General features: G+C 43.5%; 1 protein-coding gene across 1 annotated transcript; it reads right to left on the bottom strand.

The window, feature by feature from the left end:
- Positions 1-232: 232 nt before the first annotated feature.
- Positions 233-25,268, bottom strand: B4GALNT2 (beta-1,4-N-acetyl-galactosaminyltransferase 2 (SID blood group)). The gene is made up of 10 exons (XM_059996349.2): positions 25,132-25,268; positions 24,057-24,194; positions 20,619-20,725; positions 19,397-19,434; positions 16,595-16,775; positions 15,474-15,560; positions 4,022-4,209; positions 3,147-3,287; positions 1,278-1,497; positions 233-438 (listed from the first exon to the last, which is right to left on the bottom strand). The coding sequence occupies exons 1-10, from the start codon at positions 25,266-25,268 to the stop codon at positions 233-235; spliced, it is 1,443 nt and encodes a 480-aa protein (XP_059852332.1).
- Between the last annotated feature and the right edge of the window lie 653 nt (positions 25,269-25,921).

The raw sequence follows: 25,921 nt of genomic DNA, 5'->3' as shown, positions 1-25,921 counted from the left end.
TGGTAAGACATCATACAAACAATAATGAATACAGTCTCCATCGCCCTGATCAGTGATTGGTCCATTTCTAATGACCCTCAGCTTTTGATTGATATTTCCAGTACCTGAGCCAGACCCATCTGCCCTGTCCATCTTATCTAGAGTTCAAATTTTGATAGCCCATCCACCAGTTCCTCTGTTTTAGATACCTGCAACCGGTCAGCATAGCGCTTTTCCAGTGCCCGGACAACCTTTACGTGGCACATTGGAGATGGTTCTTGAAGTAGTGGAGAGCCAGCTTGAACTGGATCTGAGCTTTGGTGTTGGTCCGGTATACGTTGTAGCTCTTCTCCAGGGCTGCCAGCTCTGGGTCCGCCACTGGAGAACGGGGCTGGTGACCTACAATCACATTTGAGCAGGACCCCACAAGCAGGCTTCCGAGTCCATCGATAAAGAACTCTGCCAAGAGAGGGAAAGTGCGAGAAGGAAATGTGAGCTTCCGCCAGAGACCCAGGGCCATACTGCAGGTCTGGGAGGAGAGTCGGGGGGAGGGGACACAGTTTATACCCCTGGGGAGCTTCCGCCCCTGTGAAGCCACCTGCCCAGGCTACTGAGTTGGAAGGACAGACAATGATATGGGTAGAGAGACACAGATTGGCTTCCAACTGGACGGAACTGTGGACTCCAGGACTGAGAGGAATGAGAGGGGAAGGTCACCAGCTGCAGTTTCATAGGAGAGGATGTCTGGAAAAGAAGCAGCAGCAGCCAGGTGGGAAAAGAGGGAGGGGCCAGAGCTGTAGGCAAAGGAAGGGGAAGGGCGTCGTGGAGAAGCAGAACAGCCTGGGGGAGACAAGAAGGCAGAGAGGGTGGTGGGAGGCAAGAGAGACCACGAGGGACTTCCCTGGTGGTCCAGTGGCTAGGACTCTGAGTTCCCAATGCAGGGGGCCTGGGTTCGATCCCTGGCCAGGGAACTAGATCTCACATGCCGCAACTAAGGGTTCGCATGCCGCAACTAAAGACCCTGCATGCTGCAACAAAGATCCTGCACACGGCAATGAAGATCCGGTGTGCCGCAACGAAGACCCAGTGCAGCCAAGTAAATAAATAAATATTCTAAAAAAAAAAAGAGAGAGACCACGAGCTCTCCATTTTAGCGAGAAAGGGTGAGCTCCCCATTTTGGGGAGAAAGGACAAGCTCCCCTGAGCAGTGACACACGGCCCTCCCTCCTTGGGAAAAAACAGGCTTCTGAGATCTGTCCACAGCACAGCTCTCTTCCTCACTCTTCCAGCCTCCCCACCTGAATGAGCCACTCGCTGCAGGCGGGGGTCGAAGCCCACTCTTTGGAGCCGCTCTGTGTGGGCCAGGAAGAAGTTGACAACGCCACTCGTCACCACACAGCTGGGGAAGCCGTCCAGGGGCCGGAAAGATCCTGACCGCCGGTGGAGACAGTCTCCATTCTCACTGTGCTCCAGGAACAGCTTAAACTGGAACACGTTTCCAAGCACACTGCCGCCTACCTAGCCGGTGGGCAGAGAAATCCACATTAGAGAATAGACTCAGTATCCATGTAGCTGCTGTCAAGAAGCCTTCCTGGACTGAACCTCAGTTATGACAAAAATCACACCCTTTATCTACCCTTCATACTACACTCACACCAAGTCCAAAGGGCAGACAACTCTGCTCCGTTTACCCTCCAGCAGGCTCACTCTTTCCAGAAGGTGACTCACTCCCTTCCAGTACAAGGAGTGGTGTTTAGGTGCAAGAGGCAGCCTGCTCATGCAGGGGTCCCTGTGTGGACTTCCTGCAGCCAGTAGTTTGTCTCAAGCTGCCTTCGTTCCGTTCTCTGCTCCCGGCTCACCTCTCTGTGCTGCCCGTCCCTGCACTCGTGGGAGATGCATGCATCTAGCTGTTGGAGCCCGAGCAAAACAGGACAAGCAATTATATCTATTCCTGAACCATCATAATCACCCAGGGTGGCACAGCAGTCTGACTGTCTGCCATCACCTGTACTTTCCCTCCCCGCTTAGTAAATGAACCCTCTTGAGTTTTAACTGGACTAAATTAAAGTCTAGCCAATTAACCCAATAAAGATGAAATTTTCCCACTTCCCTTGCAAGGTCTGACCATGTGTCTAAGTCCTGGCTGAAAGGATGTGATTCAGAACAGATGTCTGCAACTTTTATAAAGATCTCAATCTTAAAAGAGAACTTGTCCTTCACTTCCCCTCTCCCCATTTCTTCTGACCATACAGCTGAGGACCACGAAGATGGACAAACAACGGGGAAGGAAGCTGGCCCAGGATGACCCTGGAAGGAGAGTCGAGTGCCAGCTTGCATTCTTACACGGGTGGGAACTGCACCTTCTATGTCATTTACGCTATTGTGATTGGGTCTCTAGAGACATCTTAGTCAAGTCAGATGCTTTGGGGACTGTCCACCTGGAGTATGAAGTAACTGTGGTCACTGTGCTACTTCTTATACATTTTCTTTCTTTTTAACAGCTATATTGAGATAGCTTTGACATATTAAAATTGTATATATTTAAGGTGTACAGCTTGGTGTTTTGATGTATGTATACGTTGTGAAAAGATCACCACACAAGCTAATTGACAAATCTATCGCCTCTACCTAGTAATCTCTGCAAATTTCAAAAATACAATGCAGCATTATTAATTACTGTTACCTTTTTCTTCTCTTTTCTATATGTGACTTGACTTTTGATGTTTTTGTTATTTTTTTAATGTCCTTAAGGCCACACAGTCTTTTATAGCCTTGTGCCATTTTCATTTTTGTAACGGTGTGTGACGGCGCCAGAGCCCCGCTCGCTTTCTCTGGCCGCTCCAGAGAGGAGGAAGGTAGAAGTAATAAACACACCATTTTAAAAACAGAACAACGGTGAGTTTTGGGCGTGGGTGTTGGTGTAATTTGCTCAAAGAAAAGTAAGAACAGAGGCAGAAGCGGAACTCGTGTGTCTGATTCCCGCGTGATGGTCTCAACCCCGGAGCTGTGCTGCATCACCTCCTGCACTGGGCCCTCCCCCACCCCTTCTGCCCTCCCTTCTCTCTTTCCCTCCTCTTCTTTCGCATACTTCCCTCTCTTCCTTTCTCCTCCCCTTCCCCTCTCACTTGTCAGATTGCAATGGGGTAGAACGAGCAACTCTCCCTTACCACGTCCAGTTCTGTCTTCTCTAGGACATCCACCAGCACCTCAATCTTGGTCTTGTCGTTGAAGAGAAAGTCATCGTCCACCCAGAGAACGTATTTGGTGGTGACCTGAGATATGGCCAGGTTCCTACCAGCGAACCAACCCTGTGAGTAGAGTGAGGTTAGATGGTGGTTGCCTGCCCTGCTTCATATCAGCGTCACCTGGGAGCTTTCTCAGTTCCCAACAAGCAGGCTGCGCCACAAACAGTGGCTGAGAACCTCTGGGTTAAAGGGAGTCCCTGTCTCAGAGACACTGGGAGAGGGACAGGGGCTCTCTGGATCAAAGACTGAGACAAAGGCAGAAAGTCCTTCCTTGGCCCTGTGGCTAATATGACCGATGGAAGTCCCCTTTCACCCCAGAGAGTCTCTGTGGCTCTCCCGCCCTTTCCCCTCATGCAGCCTGGAAGCTGTTGGAGGAGGGGACACTCTGGTACGTATAATATCCACTATCCACTTCCTCCTGTGTGTGCTTGAAAGATGGTGCATGGGGGAGAGAGATGCTCCAGCGAGGGGGGAATTATAGGGATGAGAGGTTTCTCTGCTGTTGGACCTGCATGTCAGGAAACCTTAGACTGTCGGACACCTCAAGTCACTTAGAAGGCCCTCAATCAGTTTCCACACCAAGTGTGAGGAGAGGCAGATTAACTACCCTGTTAATGCAAAAAAGGGAGAGTGGCCTGATTTCTCTGTGAATTTGGAATCAGCAAGGGGACTCCCCTCCCATGCCAGGCCCCTGCTGCCTTGGGAGGGCCACTGAAGCAGCCCCATTCAGGGCAGAACCTGACTGTGGGCCCTCTTGTCCCGGGATCCGGGTGTCTCCCCATCTGGGAGGGACATACCTTCCCATAAGGCATGGTGTAATACTCCACGTGGCTGTCATTAATTTTCAGGGGCTCCTTGCTGTCATCAGCCACGATCACGGTCAAATCTGGGTAATACTCACGAATGCTCCGGACCATGGTCATGAGCTTGTGGGGACGGAGGAAAGTTTTGGTGGCAATGGTCACCAGGTCTCTGAGCTTCCTCTCTGAGCAAGAAAGGGTAGATGTCAGAGCTCTGTCTTCAGGAAGCCTCACTGTCCTGACTTGCATCATTCTGGGGGCACATGGGTCATCTGGTGCAGTGGGGTCAGCTGAAGTTAACGCATGCTGAAAGCTACACCCTCACCTATTGTTTGTGGGTGAATGCAAGAGAACCCGACTGCAGAGCCACTTTTCAGAATGACAGAAATCAGAAATCATTCTATAAACCCTTTTCAGGACATGCTGCAGCATTACCCAGCTTCTCCTGGGTCTGTGGGAGTGAGTGGAAATGAGACAGGGAGACGAGAGTACAGCCATTTTGGACAAAGACCGGTCTTGGGTAAACAGGCCTTGCAAACTAAAGAACAAAGGCCCTGGGGGCCCGAGTCCCAGAGGAAAAAAACCAGACTCACAGGAATAAAAGATTAACTTTATCTCTGTGCCACTAAGAGTATACCTAGTTGCCACAAGACAAGAAGCTCAACTGTAAATTTTCGCCTAATCTGTTCCTGGGCTTTCTTACAGAACATTCTCATGCATTTCTTCCCCCTCACGGAAGGGCTCCCTATTCCTGACAGCCACCATGCAGCCACCCGCTGCTGAGCAAAGAAGTTGGATGATTTCTGGAAATTATCCGTGATCGTGAGACAAACCTCCCTTTTGTTATAAAAGCAACTCTCCCCTTCTACTCGAGGAGTTGGCACTTTTTTCCCGCCTTCTCTCTCTCTCTCTTTTAAAAAATTTTTGAATTTTATTTTATTTTTTATACAGAAGGTTCTTATTAGTTATCCATTTTATACGTATTAGTGTATACATGTCAATCCCAATCTCCCAATTCATCCCACCACCACCACCCCCCGCCACTTGGTGTCCATACATTCGTTCTCTACATCTATGTCTCTATTTCTGCCCTGCAAACCGATTCATCTGTACCATTCTTCTAGGTTCCACATATATGCATTAATATACGATATCTGTTTTTCTCTTTCTGACTTACTTCACTCTGTATGACAGTCTCTAGATCCATCCACATCTCTACAAATGACCCAATTTCGTTCCTTTTTATGGCTGAGTAATATTGCATTGTATATATGTACCACATCTTCTTTATCCATTCGTCCGTCAATGGACACTTAGGTTGCTTCCATGTCCTGGCTATTGTAAATAGAGCTGCAATGAACATTGTGGTACTTGACTATTTTTGAATTATGGTTTTCTCAGGGTATATGCCCAGTAGTGGGATTGCTGGGTTGTATGGTAGTTCTATTTTTAGTTGTTTAAGGAACCTCCATACTGTTCTCCATAGTGGCTGTATCAATTTACATTCCCACCAACAGTGCAAGAGGGTTCCCTTTTCTCCACACCCCCTCCAGCATTTGTTGTTTGTAGATTTTTTGATGATGGCCATTCTAACTGGTGTGAGGTGACACCTCATTGTAGTTTTGATTTGCATTTCTCTAATAATTAGTGATGTTGAGCAGCTTTTCATGTGCTTCTTGGCCATCTGTATGTCTTCTTTGGAGAAATGTCTATTCAGGTCTTCTGCCCATTTTTGGATTGGGTTGTTTGTTTTCTTAATATTGAGCTGCATGAGCTATTTATATATTTTGGAGATTAATCCTTTGTCTGTTGATTCGTTTTGCAAATATTTTCTCCCATTCTGAGGGTTGTCTTTTCCTCTTGTTTATGGTTTCCTTTGCTGTGCAAAAGCTTTTAAGTTTCATTAGGTCCCATTTGTTTATTTTTGTTTTTATTTCCATTACTCTAGGAGGTGAGTCAAAAAAGATCTTGCTGTGATTTATGTCAAAGAGTGTTCTTCCTATGTTTGCCTCTAAGAGTTTCATAGTGCCCGGTATTACATTTAGGTCTCTAATGCATTTTGAGTTTATTTCTGTGTATGGTGTTAGGGAGTATTCTAATTCCATTCTTTTACATGTAGCTGTCCAGGTTTCCCAGCACCACTTATTGAAGAGACTGTCTTTTCCATTGTATATCCTTGCCTCCTTTGTCATAGATTAGTTGACCATAGGTGCGTGGGTTTATCTCTGGGCTTTCTATCCTGTTCCATTGAACTATATTTCTGTTTTTGTGCCAGTACCATATTATCTTGATTACTGTAGCTTTGTAGTATAGTCTGAAGTCAGGGAGTCTGATTCCTCTAGCTCCATTTTTTTCCCTCAAGACCACTTTGGCTATTCGGGGCCTTTTATGTCTCCATACAAATTTTAAGATTTTTTGTTCTAGTTCTGTAAAAAATGCCATTGGTAATTTGATAGGGATTGCACTGAATCTGTTGATTGCTTTGGGTAGTATAGTCATTTTCACAATACTGATTCTTCCAATCCAAGAACACGGTATATCTTTCCATCTGTTTGTATCATCTTTAATTTCTCTCATCAGTATCTTATAGTTTTCTGCATACAGGTCTTTTGTCTCCATAGGTAGGTTTATTCCTAGGTATTTTATTCTTTTTGTTGCAGTGGTAAACGGGAGTGTTTCCTTAATTTCTCTTTCAGATTATTCATCATTAGTGTATAGGAATGCAAGAGATTTCTGTGCATTAACTTTGTATCCTGCAACTTTACCAAATTCATTGATTAGCTCTAGTAGTTTTCTGGTGGCATCTTTAGGATTCTCTATGTATAATATCATGTCGTCTGCAAACAGGGACAGTTGTACTTCTTCTTTTCCAACTTGAATTCCTTTTATTTCTTTTTCTTCTCTGACTGCCATGGCTAGGACTTCAAAAATTATGTTAAATAATAGCGGTGAGAGTGGACATTCTTGTCTTGTTCCTGATCTTAGAGGAAATGCTTTCAGTTTTTCACCATTGAGAATGATGTTTGCTGTGGGTTTGTTGTATATGGCTTTTATTATGTAGAGGTAGGTTCCCTCTATGCCCACTTTCTGGAGAGTTTTTATCACAACTGGGTGTTGAATTTTGTAAAAAGCTTTTTCTGCATCTATTGAGATGATCACATGGTTTTTTTCTTCAATTTGTTAATATGGTGTATCACATTGATTGATTTGCGTATATTGAAGAATCCTTGCATCCCTGGGATAAATCCCACTTGATCATGGTGTATGATCCTTTTAATGTGTTGTTGGATTCTGTTTGCTAGTATTTTGTTGAGGATTTTTGCATCTATATTCATCAGTGATATTGGTCTGTAATTTTCTTTTTTTATAGTATCTTTGTCTGGTTTTGGTATCAGGGTGATGGTGGCCTCATAGAATGAGTTTGGGAGTGTTCATTCCTCTGCAATTTTTTGGAAGAGCTTGAGAAGGATGGGTAATAGCTCTTCTCTAAATGTTTGATAGAATTCACCTGTGAAGCCATCTGGTCCTGGTCTTTTGTTTGTTGGAAGATTTTTAATCACAGTTTCAATTTCATTACTTGTGATTGGTCTATTTATATTTTCCATTTCTTCCTGGTTCGGTCTTGGAAGGTTACACCTTTCTAAGAATTTGTCCATTTCTTCCAGGTTGTCCATTTTATTGGCATAGAGTTGCTTGTTGTAGTCTCTGAGGATGCTTTGTATTTCTGCAGTGTCTGTTGTAACTTCTCCTTTTTCATTTCTAATTTTATTGATTTGAGTCCTCTCCCTCTTTTTCTTGATGAGTCTGGCTAATGGTTTATCAATTTGGTTTATCTTCTCAAAGAACCAGGTTTTAGTTTTATTGATCTTTGCTATTGTCTTCTTTGTTTGTATTTCATTTATTTCTGCTCTGATCTTTATAATTTCTTTCCTTCTAATAACTTGCGTTTTGTTTGTTCTTCTTTCTCTAGTTGCTTTAGGTGTAAGGTTAGATTGTTTATTTGAGATTTTTCTTGTTTCCTGAGGTAGGCTTGTACTGCTCTAAACTTCCCTCTTAGAACTGCTTTTGCTGCATCCCATAGGTTTTGGATCATCATGTTTTTGTTGTCATTTGTCTCTAGGTATTTTTTGATTTCCTCTTTGATTTCTTCAGTGGTCTCTTGGTTATTTAGTAACGTATTGTTTAGCCTCCATGTGTTTTTTTTTTTTTTAACGTTTTTTCCCTGTAATTGATTTCTAATCTCATAGCGTTGTGGTCAGAAAAGATGCTTGATATGATTTCAGTTTTCTTAAATTTACTGTGGCTTGATTTGTGACCCAAGATGTGATCTATCCTGGAGAATGTTCCGTGTGCACTTTAGAAGAAAGTGTAATCTGCTGTTTCTGGATGGAATGTTTTATAAATATCAATTAAATCTATCTGGTCTGTTGTGTCATTTAAAACTTATGTTTCCTTATTAATTTTCTGTTTGGATGATCTGTCCATTGGTTTAAGTGAGGTGTTAAAGTCCCCCACTATTATTGTGTAACTGTCGATTTCCTCTTTTATAAGCTGTTAGCAGTTGCCTTATGTATTGAGGTGCGCCTATGTTGGGTGCATATATATTTATAATTGTTACATCTTCTTCTTGGATTGATCCCTTGATCATTATGTAGTGTCCTTCCTTGTCTCTTGTCACATTCTTTATTTTAAAGTCTATTTTATCTGATAGGAGTATTGCTACTCCAGCTTTCTTTTGATTTCCATTTGCATGGAATATCTTTTTCCATCTCCTCACTTTCAGTTTGTATGTGTCCCTAGGTCTGAAGTGGGTTTCTTGTAGGCAGCATATATATGGGTCTTGTTTTTATATCCATTCAGTGAGCCTGTATCTTTTGCTTGGAGCATTTAAGCCACTCATGTTTAAGGTAATTATTGATATGTATGTTCCTTTGACCATTTTCTTAATTGCTATGGGCTTGTTTTTGTAGGTCCTTTTCTTCTCTTGTGTTTCCCACTTAGAGAAGTTCCTTTAGCATTTGTTGTAGAGCTGGTTTGGTGGTGCTGAATTCTCTTAGCTTTTGCATGTCTGTCGAATCTGAATGAGATCCTTGCCAGGTAGAGTAATCTTGGCTGTAGGTTCTTCCCTTTCATCACTTTAAATGTATCATGCCACTCCCTTCTGGCTTATAGAGTTTCTGCTGAGAATCAGATGTTAACCTTATGGGAGTTCCCTTGTATGTTATTTGCCATTTTTCCCTTGCTGCTTTCAATAATTTTTCTTTGTCTTTAATTTTTGTCAGTTTGATTACTATGTGTCTCAGCATGTTTCTCCCAGGGTTTATCCTGTATGGGACTCTCTGCACTTCCTGGACTTGGGTGGCTATTTCCTTTCCCATGTTAGGGAAGTTTTCGACTATAATCTCTTCAAATATTTTCTCGGGTCCTTTCTCTCTCTTTTCTCCTTCTGGGTCCCCTATAATGCAAATGTTGTTGCCTTTAGTGTTGTCCCAGAGGTCTCTTAGGCTGTCTTCATTTCTTTTCATTCTTTTTTCTTTATTCTGTTCTGCAGCAGTGAATTCCACCATTCTGTCTTCCAGGTCATGTATCCGTTCTTCTGCCTCTGCTATCCTGCTATTGATTCCTTCTAGTGTATTTTTCATTTCAGTTATTGTATTGTTCACCTCTGTTTGTTTGCTCTTTAATTCTTCTAGGTGCTTGTTAAACATTTCTTGCATCTTCTCGATCTTTGCCGCCATTCTTTTTCCAAGGCCCTGGATCATCTTCACTATCATTATTCTGAATTCTTTTTCTGGAAGGTTGCCTATCTCCACTTCATTTAGTTGTTTTTCTGGGGTTTTATCTTGTTCCTTCATCTGGTACTTAGTCCTCTGCCTTTTCATTTTGTCTATCTTTCTGTGAATATGGTTTTCATTCCACAGGCTACAGGATTGTAGTTCTTGCTTCTGCTGTCTGCCTTCTGGTGGATAAGGCTGTCTGAGAGGCTTGTCTCCTGCCTTCTCTCTTGTGCACAAACTATCTCTTTTAATAAAAAGCTCTGTGTGCCTAAGAGTCTTGCAGAAGCGATATTCATTTCTATGGTATTGCTGCTGCCCAAGAATCTGGAAAGGGCTCAGTAACAGAAAGTGTCAAGTAACTCATGTTCAAGAGCATGGCAAATGAATCCTCTCCTACCTTTTCTCTTCTCAGGCCACATGATAAGTTTGGTTCTTTTGTTATAGTAAAGAGAGAATCAGGGGCCTGAATTACCATAGGAGGTGGTCAAGGTAGGGGACTCCCAGCCAAGTTGGTGGTATAGAATTTTGCTTTGAAATTCCATATTGTTCCAAACACATAGCAATGATAAAGAAAAATGCAGACACAGCTGTGCTCAAAAATAGACAACATTTCTTCCAAGAACAGATATCAACAGCTGTGAGCAGAGCTGGAGCTGGGTGTGCAGCAATCTGAGGTCAGAACAGCAGAGGGGTCTGGGAGGCCAAGTCTGAGTGTTTTAATGGAATAAAAGTGTCTCATAAGGTATGTGGGTCCACAGCCAGGCTTTTTGCTAGAAGCCACACACTGAAGCCAGGCTGCACTCCCTCCATCTCTCACCACATACTACCTGCTGGGCAAGGAACCCCAAACATCCATCATCCCTGTACACAACTCTGGTTGCAGAGATGACACCACATCACAGCCAAGCCCTGTGCCAAGCCACCCTTAGGCCCAGCAACTGGCTCTTCAGTGATGACAGTATCACTAGGGAACAAGGACCCCAACACTCCGGTATGAAATGATGGACTAGGAATCTTGGGCTAGTGGAAGTAGAAGCAATTGTAAAGCTGTGAGATGGGAACAAATCAGGAGAGAGAGAGAGAGAGAGGAAAGAGGGAGAAAGAGGGAGAGAGGAGAAAACGAAACAAACAAGCAAAAGCCTCCTACTCAAGATGAGCCACCAGCAAAAATTCCAAGACACTCAAAGAAAACTACAGCCAGCAAATCGACCCTGCACAGTGTGTATCTACCACTCTAGATAGACAAAATCATAGAGGAAGCTGAAAAGGATTTAAAATGAGAATGTTTAAAATCTTTAAAGTGACAAATCACAGAATCACCTATATGAAAAAGAAAATATGGAACAAAAACAGGCATAAATGAAACGAGAATATTTAGATATGAAACCAACTTAAAATTACTGAAGATAAGTGTAAAGAACCAAAAGGGAGACCTGACTTCAGATATTTAAAATTTTTTAACTAACATAAGAGAATGCTATGAACAGCTCTATGACAAAAAAAAAAAAGTAGGCAATTTACATCAAATTTAAGACAACTTTACAGAAACATTTTAAAAATTGACTCAATGTACATACAGATCAATAACCATTAAAGACACAGAACTGATAGTTTTAAATTTCTTCCCTTTCTCTCACTCCTTCCCATCCACATTCCCATCCTTAACCACCTTCCCCAAAACTTGGACCAAAAAAAAAAAAAAAAAAAAGACATAAGGATCAGATAAGTTGTAATAAAACTCCAAGAGACGTATTATTCTTATTTTATTACAATTCACTTCAGCAAACAGTGAAAAAAGGAAAGCTATCCAACTTGTCTTACGAGACTTGTATAATATTGACAACAAAACTGGGCAAGGACATTACAGGAAAAAATAGTCTCAGTTTTGAATACAGGTGCAAGAATCCTATATAAAATTTCATCAAATTTAATTCAGCATTTAATCAACTAATACATTGCAATCAAGATGGGTTTATTCCAGAAATACAGGAACAATTTCAACAGCAGGAAATCAATAATGTAAGTCACTACATAAACCCAATTAAAGGAGAAAAATTATTTCAATGGGTACAGACAATTTATCTGATAAAGTTCAATACTCATTCATATAAAAACTCTCTGCAAGGAAATAGAAAGTAGAAATAGAAAAATTCTTAGCAGCAGTAATAGAAGGAAAGGGACTTCCCTGGTGGTCCAGAGGTTAAGACTTTGCCTTCCAATGCAAGGGGTGCAGGTTCAATCCCTAGTCGAGGAGCTAAGACCCCACATGCCTCACAGCCAAAAAACCAAAACATAAAACAGAAGCAATATTGTAACAAATTCAATAAAGACTTTAAAAAAATGGTCCACATCAGAAATAGAAGGAAAGAAGGAAACTTTCTTACCCTGACACATCTACCACACTCCTACCCAGCAAACATGAATGGTAGAGCATTCGAATGTTCTTAAACTCAGGAACAAGCAAAAGTGCCTGCTACCACTGCTATCATTCAACACTGTACTGCAGATTTTAGCAAAATGCAGTAAGACAAGAAAACTAAACAAATGATAAGAACTGGAAAAGAAGAGACAAAAATTATTATTTGTTCAAGAGACTCTATGTTAAAAACGATCACTAATATGAGTGCAAGAACGATGCTGCTTGTGTAAGTTCAGCATTCAAAAATCACTAATGTCCTATATACCAACAGCAACCAATTAAAATGTAGAAGAAAAAGATCCAATTTATAAAAGCAATAAGAAATATAAAGTACCTAAGACTAAATCCAATGAAGTGTGCAATTCCTTTACAAATAAAACTAGAAAATAAATTATTGAAGAACCTATGAAGAGACTATGACATGGAGATTATAACATGGAGAGGTATACCAGATTCATGGTTGGGAATATTCAACTTCATAAAACTGTCAATTCATCTCTAATTAATCTACAAATTCTATGAAATTCTCATCAAAATCTCAAGGGATTTTGGAGGATCTTGATGAGCTGATGCCAAAACGCTAATGAAAAAGTAAAAGACCAAGAAGGGCTGAGAAAAGTTTGCTAAATGAAATACAGTCATCCTGAAGTATAGAATTTATCCCCACTAGATACAAAACCTGTTATAAAGTGTATGGAAACATTATGGAATGAGCCCAAGGATAAATAGATCGATGTGACCTAAGAAAGGTTCAGACCCCTGCATGCATGAAAGTGGGTGTGTGAACGGCTGGCTGTACGAGCAGTAGGCGGCTGCACCACTAGGTCTGTGGTGGTGGGACAACAGGCTCTCCATACACAAAAAGTTAGGTCCTCTTCACATGCCACACATAAGTATCTAAATGTAAGAACCAAACATGTGCAACTTTTGAAAAAAATAGAGGAGAGTATCTTTATGGCTCCAACGTAGGGAAGAATTTCTTTTTTTTTTTTTTTTGTGGTACGCGGGCCTCTCACTGTTGTGGCCTCTCCCGTTGCGGAGCACAGGCTCCGGACGCGCAGGCTCAGCGGCCATGGCTCACGGGCCCAGCCGCTCCGCGGCACGTGGGATCTTCCCGGACTGGGGCACGAACCCGTGTCCCCTGCATCGGCAGGCGGACTCTCAACCACTGCGCCACCACGGAAGCCCGGGAAGAAGTTCTTGAATAAGGCACAAAAAGCAAAAGATAGAAAACAACGAATCAATTCTATTAAAGGATAAAGCTTTTAATAACAAAAGACCCCAAAGCAAAATCAAAAGACAAGCCATGGACTGACAAAAGGTCAGAAACTAGAACTTCATGCCATACAATGTAACTTTTATGAGAAGTTCAAAAATGCATTGTACCACACTGTATATGCTGTGTGTGTGTGTGTGTGTGTGTGTGTGTGTGTACACATGTGTAAGAATAGAAATCTACATATTAAAATGTACAAAAACAGGGAAAAGAAAGATCATGACTGCTGGAAGAAGGGAGGGGAAGAAGATTGTGGTGATTTCCATTTTATTGGTAACACTTTATCTTTAAACAAATCTGAAGCCAGAAAGGGTTTTTTTGTGAACTCCTTGTACTTATTTCTTTTATTTTTGAGATAGTTATGATGTTAAGCCCATACTTTAAATCCCTCTCCACAGATATTTAATACTATTACTTTAAAATAACAATTTATATTTTGAAAAGAATCTATTTGAATAGATTACATTTTGAATATATAGGTAATACAGTAAAAAAATGTCAACTGTTCAAAATCCTAAATGTATTGAAAGTTATACCATGAAAATACTTCTTCCCATCCCTGTTCCCAACTACTTGGTTTCTTCCCAGGAGTTTACCAGTATTACTAATTTCTTGTTTATTTTTCTGTAATCAAGCAGTTATGTCTTCTTTCCCCCTTTCTTTTTACAGAAAAGGTAGCTTACTCTTTACTCTTTTCTGTACATCTTGGAAAGTATTTTGAATCAGAATAAAAACCTTCCTGCTCCTGTTTTCCTCCTCCATCCTTCTGAATGGCACTGCGTGGCATTTCATTATACCGATGGACCACACTTGATTTAACCCGTGCCTCCCACTTTTAAGGTTTTTGGCATTGCAAACAATGCTGCAATAAATACCTTCAAACAAATGTCATTTCACACAGATGTAAGCATCTTAGGATAATTTCTAGAAGCCACATGATAAGTGGCTGGACCAAAGCACATATACGTTTAAAATGCTGATAGGACTTCCCTGGCGGTGCAGTGGTTAAGAATCTGCACTTCCACTGCAGGGGGCACGGGTTCCATCCCTGGTCAGGGAACTAAGATACGGCTCGCAGTTTATATTTCCCCACTCTTCCAACACAATATGAATGTAGTTTTCATTTGCACTTTTCTTAGCATGAAATTGAGCATATATTTTAATGGCTAAAAGTATTCTTGAATTTAACTTTTTGTGAATTGGCTTATTCTTTTCTTATTGTTCTTTTCTTATTCATGTTCTTTTCTTATTGATTCACAAGTGCTCTTAAGTAAAATTAGACCTTTGACTTTAATGTGTGTTGAAGATATTTTTTCCCAATTCATCCTTTGTCATTTGACTTTGCATATGGTAAGTTTCTGTCATAAAAACATTAAAAATTGTTATGTATTTTATGTTTTTAGTCTTTTCCTTATGGCCCGTGGGTTTTGTGTCATATTTAGAAAAGCATTATACGCCAAAGTTTTTATTAATTAATTAATTTACTTGGCTGTGCCACACAGCATGCGGGATCTTAGTTCCCGGACCAGGGATTGAACTCATGCCCCTGCAGTGGAAACACAGAGTCCTAACCACTGGACTGCCAGGGAAGTCCCTCCAAAGTTATTTTTAAACTCCACGTTTTTTTCTAGTACTTCAAAAAAAATAGATATTTGCCTATTTGGAATTTATCTTGGTATGAGCTGTGAGATAGATTCAACTTGTTCTTTTCCACATAGTTACACAGTTATCCTGCATGATTTCTTAAATAATCCATCTTTTCTCCCTTTAATTTGAAAAGCTACCTTTATCACATGGTAAACTATCAACATGTCTATTTCTAGATTTCTAATTTGATTCCATTGATGTACATATTCCTGCTCTAGTACCACTCTATCTTTATAATTATTCTTCTCCTCCATCTCAGATGGGATCCCTTCTGAATCTCACCAATATTCTATAGGACCCACCATGAAGCCCCAGAGACAAGGGCCTTACCTGGTCCAGGATCATATAACTTGGGCATAACAGGAAGGCGGATGGTCACTGGAAACTTGGCCACTGAGGACTTGGACTCCAGACTCACTGGAGAGAGAAATAAGGTCAGGTTGGGTGCACTGTGTCTGGGTCACTCCCCACGCTGCCCGGGAAGCCGACGGGATGCGGGAGTGGACTGGTGGAATGAGACTGAGGACCGCATAGTCTATGGCAGTGTGGCTCATAACCTGCTGTGCATCCCTGGGGCAACCTGCTGATCACCTCCAAAACTCACGTTTCCTCCCCGTAAGAATCTGTTGGGTAAAGTGGGCTTGGAATCAGAGGGATGGATTAAATTTGACTTTGCCTTGTAATCTGAAATTCCTTGGATAAATCACTTCACCTCCTTCTCCATCTACAAAAGCAAGATAATACTACCTGCCCCATTTTATACCTCACAGGGTCATTTTGTGATAAGAAACGTTTGAAAATCTGAAGGTGAAGAGAACTTTGCCTCTAGTTTGTGCTCATGGGAAATCTGTCCCACACTTCATTTTTTCTGTTGGTGTCCTGGGAATGCATCCTGTGTAGTTGCTCAAAATGGGAACGGGTGCCTTGAATTCAACCAGAAAGAAACTGGGGCTGCCCTGCCGGTGGCAGGAGTTGTTCTCCCAGGAATTCTGGGGATGGGAATGGGGACTGGGATGGGAGGAGGAAGACAAAGCCACTGACCTGGGGGCTTCTAGTTCCCCACATCCCTCTTTCCTGTTAGTGCCCAGGACAAAATACTGATGCATAGACTGCCTCCCATCTACTGCAGCCAACATCTTCAGGTTTGCTTGCTACTGAGAATGAGGAACAGAACTGGATGGTTTCTAGGGACACAGCATGAATGATCTGTCTTCATGGAGAGTCGAGCAGGCATTTTGCCTGTCCTTTCCTTTGAGTCACTCTATGTGGTCAATGGCAATGTGGGGGATAGCACTGGGTACAGTAATTGGGAAGTTAGGTGTTTAGAGTTAGAAACAGGAGCTAGAGAGGCAGGCTTCCTGGAGGAGGAAGACTTTGAGGGCCTGATGGTGTTTTTCTGGGTCCCTAAGCATTTTGGACAGGTCCCTAAGCATCCAAGGACAGCCTCTCACCTACATCCACCCTGCAGCGCTGATACTCTGTGCTTGTGTATGTCACGTGCTGGAGTATGAAATTCAAAAGCTTCCGGTTACTGGTCGAAATGTTCAGCTGCTTCTGGCCTCTGCCCTGTACCACACTGTCTGGGATGTCAGCGAGGGTGTTCAGTGTCCCCAGAGAAGCTGTCAGGGTGACCTAGGGTGGATGAGATAGAAAGATGAAATGCAAAGAACAGCACATACCCAGAATGGCCAGTAGGGAGCAGAGTGCATAAACACGAGAGGAGAAGGATCACGGGTGCCCCTGAAACCTAGGGTCTGGCTCTGCGGTTGCTGCCCCAGCCCCAGTAAAGAAGAATCAAGTTCTAGGACCTGGTGTGTTCAAGGGCCATTTCTGAAGCATTCTTAACTCTTGCCTTGCAGGATACCATTCTTAAAGATTTCTTCCTACCCTTTCCTACCCCGGCTGCTCATATATATATCTATCTCTCCCTCTCCCTCTCTCTCCCTCTCTCTCTCTCTCTCTCTCTCTCTCTCTCTCTCTCTCTGTCTCACTCTCTCTCATTTATTTATTTATTAAAATTTATTTATTTATGGCTGCGTTGGGTCTTCGTTGCTGCGCACGGGCTTTCTCTAGTTGTGGCAAGGGGGAGCCACTCTTCATTGCAGCGCACAGGCGCTTCTCATTTCAGTGGCTTCTCTTGTTGCTGAGCATGGGCTCTAGGCATGCAGGCTTCAGTAGTTGCGGCACATGGGCTCAGTAGTTGTGCCGCACGGGCTTAGTTGCTCCACGGCATGTGGGATCTTCCCAGACCAGGGATTGAACCTGTGCCCTCTGCATTGGCAGGCAGATTCTTAACCACTGTGCCACCAGGGAAGCCCCATGGCTGCTCCTTTTGAATTCCGTTTGCCGACTCCTTGTCTATCTGACCTCCAAAGAGAGTTTTTCAGGGTTTGGTTCTGCATCCTCTTCCCTTCTTAATCTACACCTTCTCACTAGAGGAGGCAGCAGCTTTAAATACTATTCATATGCTGATGGTTTAAAAATGTACATCTTCAGGGACTTCCCTGCTGGTGCAGTGGTTAAGAATACACCTGCCTGCAGTGGTTGAGAGTCCGCCTGCCGATGCAGGGGACACAGGTTCGTGCCCCGGTCCGGGAAGATCCCACATGCCGCGGAGCGGCTAGGCCAGTGAGCCATGGCCTTTGAGCCTGTGCGTCCGGAGCCTGTGCTCTGCAACAGGAGAAGCCACAACAGTGAGAGGCCCACGTACCACAAAAAAAAAAAAAAAAAAAAAGAATATGCCTGCCAATTCAGGGGACAAGGATTCGATCCCTGGTCTGGAAGATCCCACATGTTGTGGAGCAACTAAGCCCATGCGCCGCAACTACTGAGCCTGTGCTCTAGAGCCTGTGAGCCACAACTACTGAGCCCACGCGCCACAACTACTGAAGCCCGCGCACCTAGAGCCTGTGCTCTGCAACAAGGGAAGCCACCACAATGAGATGCCTGCGCACCGCAATGAAGAGTAGCCCCCGCTCGCCGCAACTAGAGAAAGCCTGCGTGCAGCAATGAAGACCCAACGCAGCCAAAAATAAATAAAGTAAATAAATAATTTTTTTTTTTAAGTACATCTTCAGCTCCTATCTTTCTGAAATCCAGCTGCTTCGTTGGTTGCTCTGCTAGGAAGTTTCACAAGCAGCTCAAACTGATATCTTCAAAACTGAACTATGTTTTTTTCTCGATAAACCTGTTTTCCACCCCGTCCCTGGCTCTCCTTGCCTTGTGAATGGCATCTCCACCCACTCAGCTGTTCCAGTCCCCAACTGAAGTCATTCTTGTCCTGCTCTTTCCCCAACACCTACAGCCAATCCATGAGTGAGTCCTGCCCGGTCCACCTTCAACATGTAGCTAGAAGCCATCTGCTTCTCTCCATCCCCACTGCTACTCTCTTCCCTTGCCTTCTTGTCTTTTGCAACAGCCAGTTATCTTTAGGAAAAGTAGCCTAGATTATGTCATTCCTGCTGAAAACACTTTAGTCATTCGAGAGGTGCTTTCTGAGATCCAAACTACAGGCACTGGGAAAAGAGCAGTGAATAAGACAGACTCCCTGCCTTCAAGAAGCTTATAGTCTAGTGAGGAAGAGTGGCAATAAGCATATCATGACACATATAAAGTAATTCAGGTATGATAAGTGCCATGAAGAAGGGAACACAGAGTAGAGACAAAGTGACAAAGGTGTAGGGGGCAGCGGCGGTGAGGGTAGTTGCGGGGGAGGTGTCCAGAGGCGCCCTCTGGAGGACAGAGCAGCTTTGCTCAATCACCACCTATTACAGCCCCGTGTGGCATGCAGAAGGAGGAAAACTAAATTTCCCAGACTCCTTTTCAGTTAGGGTCTGGATGTGATTTACATCCCACCCCTTAGACATACTTGCATAGACCTTGATTTGGAGCTATCTTAAATGGGAAAGAAGGGCCAGCCACAGAGCATCCACCTTGCTGGCACTGACCCGAATAGAGGCAATACAGCCCGGCTGTGGCCGCAGCTTCCTCTTGTAGCTGAAGGCAGCAGGACCCTTGGTGGCCCAGTCCTCTGGAAGTCCTCCCTGGAACTCCAGCTACCCCACGGCTGGAAAATTCTTGACGTCTATAGGCACCCTTCCCCCTCTCCCCACCATGGACTCACGTCTAATATTTAATCAGGATAGAGACTCTGTCAAAATCTGAAACCGGCTACCATGGGGGGAAGAGGGCACAGGCAGTGAGCAAAGGACAGGATGCCAAGTGCAAAAGGGAGCTGGGAAGGGGACCCTTGCCTCATAGATGGGAGCATCTGGTCCTTCAAACTGGAGACCTGGAGAACACAGGAAAAAGGACAAAAAACAACATTTGAGAGGATGCCAAGGACTCCCTGATGCTCTCACCTTCCTGACTGACTCCTACACATCCCTCCAGAGGCCCTTTAAGTGTCACCTATCCAGAGAGTTTGCTGACCACTCCCCTCTCACCAGGGCTCTATTAGATGGTGTCCCATGGTCCTTCTCAAATTCCAGCAGTTCTAAAGCCACCAATGCCCACCCTCAGTTTTGGATGGGTGCTGTGAATTAATCCAGTCCCTTCTAGGTATCTCTGTTACTAAAGGGAAGGAAGCAATAGATAAATAATGAATTATCCTGAACACGCTCAGTTTCCTGGAATAGTCAAATTCATAGAGACAGAAAATAGAATGGTGGTTGCCAGGGACTGAGGGGAAAAGGGAGTTACTGTTAAATGGGTGCAGAGTTTCAGCTGGAAAGATGAAAAAGTTCTAGAGATGGTTGCTGGTGATGGTCGCAGAACAATGTGAATGTACTTAATGCCACAGAATTAGACACTTAAAAATGGTAAATTTTATGTTATGTATGTTTTACCGCAATAAAAAAAGAACTACCCAAAATGGCAAATCATTTTTTAAATGACTATTCAAGAACACTAGCAATTCATCCGAAATGATTTTATTTTAGAATCTATCTCTGTTCTTATAATATGATCAGTTCAAGCTCTAATTCAGACATATTCTTCTTATGTGGCCTCAGATAACTCTGTGAAGTTGGCAAAATCATATTTACCTCACAGGGATGTGATGCTGAACTAAAAGAGTGTGTAAAATTCCCTCGTAGAGGAGAGTTTTAACTGGCATAAATATCCTTTGCCATATGCACTCCCTGGAGATGGGCTCATGCTTTGCCTGCTCCCATGATGCTGGAGGCCACCAAAAAGCCAATTATGTCCCAAGATTCCTCGATGCACATAGATTTCTGTCCTCTTCTGTTATCTCGGATACCCAGGGAGGTCACAGCTACTAAGGGCGATTCCCAGTGGTGGCAAGAGTGAGACTAATGAAATGGTTTCATTTCATTAAATGAAACCATGTCAAGCTTCATTGTGCTGGGTACACAGCAGGTACCCTATGAATGACTGTTCCCTTCTGCTTCCTCCTTTTGCTTAAGAAGGAATAAGAAAGTTGCTCGGGTCTTTTCTGAACGGAGATGTACCTACCTGGGATGGGAACCGTGTGCAGGGGCATCACTTCCACCCCGTGGACAGGGTACCCAAAGGGCAGGTTGGGCTGAGCCAGCAGGGGCGGTGGGCGAGGCAGCCCTTCTCTGCAGAGAAACAAAACCATTGGCAGCTGCTTCGACGCCTGTCCCTAGTTAGTTCTTAAAGTGATGTTTGTACCCAGAGCTTTGGGCTGCCAATGGTGAGAAACTGAAAGTAGATTGGCCCGATCTGCCCTCCATTTTCTCTCCTCCTTTATTCCTGCCCCTCCCTCCAGCCTCTAATTCCGCACAGGAATTGAAGCAGATTACAACAAAGCACATTCAAAGTCAAAATCACAACCAGCAAAAAAGAAGAAGCAAAATAATCAGACCATATCGGCCAACCCAGCAGCAGTGGCTAAACACCAAAGACACATCTGAACTTCCTGGTAGGCAAGGTACAAAGTAATTGACAACCAATACGCTGGACAAAAGGCAAAGCAGACCAACTCCTGAACGGTGGTAAAACTTTTCTTGTCACTGAGCAAATAAAATATATAAAACTTTATCTAGGAGTGGATGTTGTCTCAATATTTTTAGAGCAACCACAGTGACCATTTCCAGGTGGCTTTGTTGTTGTAACAACCTTCAGTCAAACGCATAACACAATCCAGTGATATTTTGACTGTTTGAGGGACTAAAGGTAATACGGTTGTTAGGTAGGCTTCAGGGATCCGCTTAACCATGGAAATCATTTAGATTACCTGGAAGGAAGATTAGACTCCTGAAGTATTTACGGGAACATGAAAAGGACAAAATTTTTAAATGGAAAGGTACAGAAATAGGCAATTAACAGAAGAGGAAATACAAATGGCTAATAAATATATGGAACACGCTCAGCTGCAATATTAATCAGGGAAATGCAACTTTAAAAACAATGCAAAAAACAATGATACCTTTTCCTTGAAGCTTTAAAATTTTATGATAGCCAGTGTTGATCAGGTAGACAGTATGTAAATAAGGTACTACACTTACCGACTCTTCATGAAAGTGTGAATTAATATTGGTCCTCTTGAAGGCAATCTGGCCATATTTATTAAAAGCAGAAATAAGTATATCCTATGATTGAGTAATTCAGATGCTAGGTAAGGGGAGAAACTTGTGGTTGTCAACAGTAGGACATGCATAAGGAGGTTTGTTTCAGTACTGCCTGAAGTGAACATCCTTATACACATCTTAATAAATGAAAGAAAGAATGGAAGTATAATGTAATATTATTATAAATTATGTAAATGTAATAATGAAAAATTTGCAAAAATCTGAATATCTTTCAATAGGGGAATGGCTTAATAAAATTCATTGCATTCATATTCATAGCTGTATAGCAATTAAAAGGAATGAGTTGGATGTATCGAACGCTCTTAAAAATGTATCATTGAGGCTCCTGGTGTTGCTTGAGTGCTCATTTGGTGCAGACCTGGTACCTCTTTTGTGAAACGGCAGCTGAGGAGACTCCCGGCGCTCGGATGACGGACAAAAAGCCCAAGAGTTTGTGCATCTGAGTATAGTTTATCCAGAGTGTAATTACAACTGGGGGTGGGGGGCGTCCCTCAGACCGCAGGGGAAAATGTGAGGATCTTGAGCCCTTGAAGGGTTGAGGTGAGGAGAAAGCCCCAAGCAGGATCTTCTTTCCTGAGCATGGGAGACTGACTAGCAGAAAAATTTCCCAGAGCCGGGCCTCTTGGATACCCCTAAATTGGTAGCCAGCGTATCAGCCATTGAAAGCAGGTGCCTCAATGACTTGGCCCAGCCCGCTGTCCCCTGGAAAGCTTAGACACTTTGTGTGAAAGGGGCTTGTAAGGCAATATCTTGCTTACTCACTTGTCTGCCGCCAAGGGACACACAGCCATTGATATTCATGTATAATAGTGGTGTGTGAGATCTGGTTGTACTGACACAGGAGAGTCAATTGTTGAATTTTCAGGAACTTTGAAAGCCAGCTTTTAAACACAGCCAGTAATAAAAATTAAATTATATACATTTAAAATTAAATACAATGGGAACACAGGTAATAAATACTCAAAACTCTCCACTTCCAAATTATTTTACTACATTTTCCTATTATTCTGCTCTTGAGGTTATTTTCATCTATTGTGTCTGTGTGGTGGAGATATTTTATAACTGGAATTCAGTGATATCTTGTCTGTAGCTTGAAATCAGCCACAGTGTGATTATTAAACCACAGAAATTGGCAGACACTACAAGCCACTATCAAAAGACCATTGTGAAACATTTACACCACTGTTCATACTTCTCCCCCCAACATCCATAAACACACCTCCACACACACACGCAACACACAAATGTCCACCCCTCTTCTAAAAACACAAACTAATACACTGTACAAACTTTCTGCACCTTGATGCGGAAAGGTGCTATTCTACTTCACCTTCTAAAGGTACAGCGGGATCTACTTCATTCCTTTTTAATGCCTGAAGCTTCATCCTCCAAACTGCTTCTCTTCCCTCAGGAAGTGAATCACACCCAGAGCTCTGTCCAGAGTCACACATCACCCCATGCCTCTTATTCATTCATTTCTTGACTTGCCCAGCACAGTGCTAAACTGAGGACAAAGAGATCAATAAAGTTCCTTTCCTGGAAGGGTGAGAACCCAGAGCCAGACTCCAAAAGCTAGAATACAAAGTCATCTGTTCAGTAACAGAGGTCAGGCCAGCTCTGAATGTCACCTTTTTCTTGAAGTTCCTTTTTCAATTCTCAGAGCTAGATGCTGTTCTCCCTCTTAAAACCTACCACATCCCTCCCTCTGACTGCTGTTATAACATTGAGCTTGGGATTGAACTCTTGAGTTCCATGCAATTTGCTGAAAACACTCCCTGGGCCACAGACTGCTCGTGTGCTCTGTGATGATGGTGGCGCAGGGAGGATGTGGTGGGGAGAGTGGCCACTTGACCCCGGTGGGAGGGCACAGTCTGTATCCCTCTATTATACTGTAAGCTCATTGAGAGATGTTGTCTAGATCAGATTGATCTTTTTTTTTTTTTTTTTCGGAACGCGGGCCTCTCACTGTTGTGGTCTCTCCCATCGCAGAGCACAGGCTCCGGACGCGCAGGCTCAGCGGCCATGGCTCACGGGCCCAGCCACTCCGTGGTATGTGGGATCCTCCCAGACCAGGGCATGAACCCGTGTCCCCTGCATCGGCAGGTGGACTCTCAACCACTGCGCCACCAGGGAAGCCCGAATTCCCAAGTTTTATAAATCTTTATTGAAGGACTATTTCCTCAATTCTCTTTACTTGGTTTATTCCTAATAGTTCCTTCCAGGGACCCTGCAAGAGCGGGAGTGCCTTCCTTCTCTCCCTGGACCCACACCCTCAGGAGACAGTAGGGAGAGCTTCTGTTCCACCTCAGGGCCCAAGAGCCCTCATAGTCTGCATTACCTCCTCTGAAAGTGTTCAAATTCAGCCTGTCTCCTCAGTTTCACCGCAGGGAGGTCACTCTGGCCATAGGCATCCTCAAAGTTATAGCTTCCCTGATGTCCCGAGGCTTCACATTTGCACTGGTTTTTCGGGAAGAGCCTAGAACAAGATGAGGACCAAGGTCACGGATTGGGTGGGTGGGCTGGTGGGTAAGGCGAGGCCTGAAGCCTAAGCCAGTGTGTTTTTCCCCTCAGACTCTCCTTTCCCATAGCCACCATCTGGGTTGGGTTGAGACTCTAGAATGACAGCAGTGGCTGTTCCCAAAGACACAGGGAGGGGAAGGAAGGGGAAAGGGCAAGAAGGCCCTTCTCTCAAAACCAACGTATGGCTACCAAAGGGGAAACGTGGGGGGAAGGGATAAATTAGGAGCTTGGGATTAACATAGACACACTACTATAGATAAAATAGATAACCAACAAGGACCTACTGCATAGCACAGGGAACTCTACACAATATTCTGTATATAACTGAATCACTTTGCTGTACACCTGAAACTAACACAACATTGTAAATCAACTAGACTCCAATAAAATAATAAAAAATAAATTTTATAATCCAAAAAAAGGCCCCCTCTCTTGAGTCATCTCCTGCACCAAACTTCTGCCACACTGCACGGCTTGTGCTATCTTAGTTCCCCGACCAGGGATCGAGCCCAGGCCCGGCAGTGAAAGCTCAGAGTCCTAACCACTGGACAGCCAGGGAATTCCCCAAGCTTCTTTAAACTTGAGAGTCGCAGGAATGTCAGTGGCATCTCAGCAACCCCGACCAGAAGAGGAGGCCAGAGGGACAGAAAGGCAGCATTTTTCCTGTGGTTTGGGTTAAACAGGCCCTCCAAAATCGTAAGGGACTTCGTTCGCTGGGAACAGAGTCCGTGCCCTGCAGACCAAGCCTTTTCCTGGTTCCGTGGTTTGGAATCACGTTCACAATCAACACAGGTGCAGGAAGGTAGGGAACTGGCTGTAAAGTGGGCACAACAGGACACTGTGAGCCACAGGAAGGAAAGGTCAGACCAAGGTGGAATAACTTGTTATCTCACCAGATTCCATCATAGGCAAAGAGGCTCCTGACACGTTCCTCAGGTAGAAGCTTCAGCATCCCAGCAGCCGGAGCAGGGTGAGGGAGCCGTGGTTTGTGGTTACTGGACTGTGTATAAAGGTATACACTTCTGAACATAAATAACACAACACCCAGGACCAAGAGTAAGACCGGCATCTTGAGGATCCACAGACATCTACGGCTGTTGGGACACAAAAGAGCAAAGGCTGTTAAAGTTATTTTTCTTGATTATGTAAACAAAAAAGACTTGATTGTGTAATATAGACGGGAACAGTAACTGGAGGAAAAACGTCAGTTAAACCTGTATCTTACACTACTTAGCAAGATTGATTTCTGTTAAATAGAAGAGTAAATAATCAATTTGCAACAGAGAGACTCAATAAAAAATCAGAAATAAAAGAATAGGCGGGGGCTTCCCTGGTGGCGCAGTGGTTAAGAGTCCGCCTGCCGATGCAGGGGACACGGGTTCGTGCCCCGGTCCGGGAAGATCCCACATGCCGCGGAGCGGCTGGGCCCGTGAGCCATGGCCGTTGAGCCTGCGCGTCCGGAGCCTGTGCTCCGCAACGGGAGAGGCCACAGCAGTGAGAGGCCCGCGTACCGCAAAAAAAAAAAAAAAAAAAAAAGAATAGGCAAAAAGAGCCCAAGGGGAAATAAAGAGTAAGGTTTGCAATATTAATGTCAACACAGTTGAATTCGAGGCAAAAATATTAAGTGGGACCAAAAGGATCACTTATCATGATCACATGCATGATCCAGAAAACAGATGCAGA

Source organism: Delphinus delphis, chromosome 19 (genome assembly GCF_949987515.2).
Source record: "Delphinus delphis chromosome 19, mDelDel1.2, whole genome shotgun sequence".
Classification (NCBI taxonomy): Eukaryota; Metazoa; Chordata; class Mammalia; order Artiodactyla; family Delphinidae; genus Delphinus; species Delphinus delphis.
Note: the sequence above shows the minus strand (reverse complement) of the source record. Positions and strands in the feature narration are given on the sequence as shown.

What these genes read in the sequence shown, in the direction of transcription:
- B4GALNT2 (XM_059996349.2), bottom strand. Translation starts at nt 25,268, where the DNA reads ATGTTCAGAAGTGTATACCTTTATACACAGTCCAGTAACCACAAACCA. An exon ending in CAGATGCTCCCATCTATGAG is followed by an intron (nt 16,776 to 19,396) that starts GCAAGGGTCCCC and finishes CATCCACCCTAG; the next exon opens with GTCACCCTGACAGCTTCTCT. An exon ending in GCGCTGCAGGGTGGATGTAG is followed by an intron (nt 15,561 to 16,594) that starts GTGAGAGGCTGT and finishes TTCTCTCTCCAG; the next exon opens with TGAGTCTGGAGTCCAAGTCC.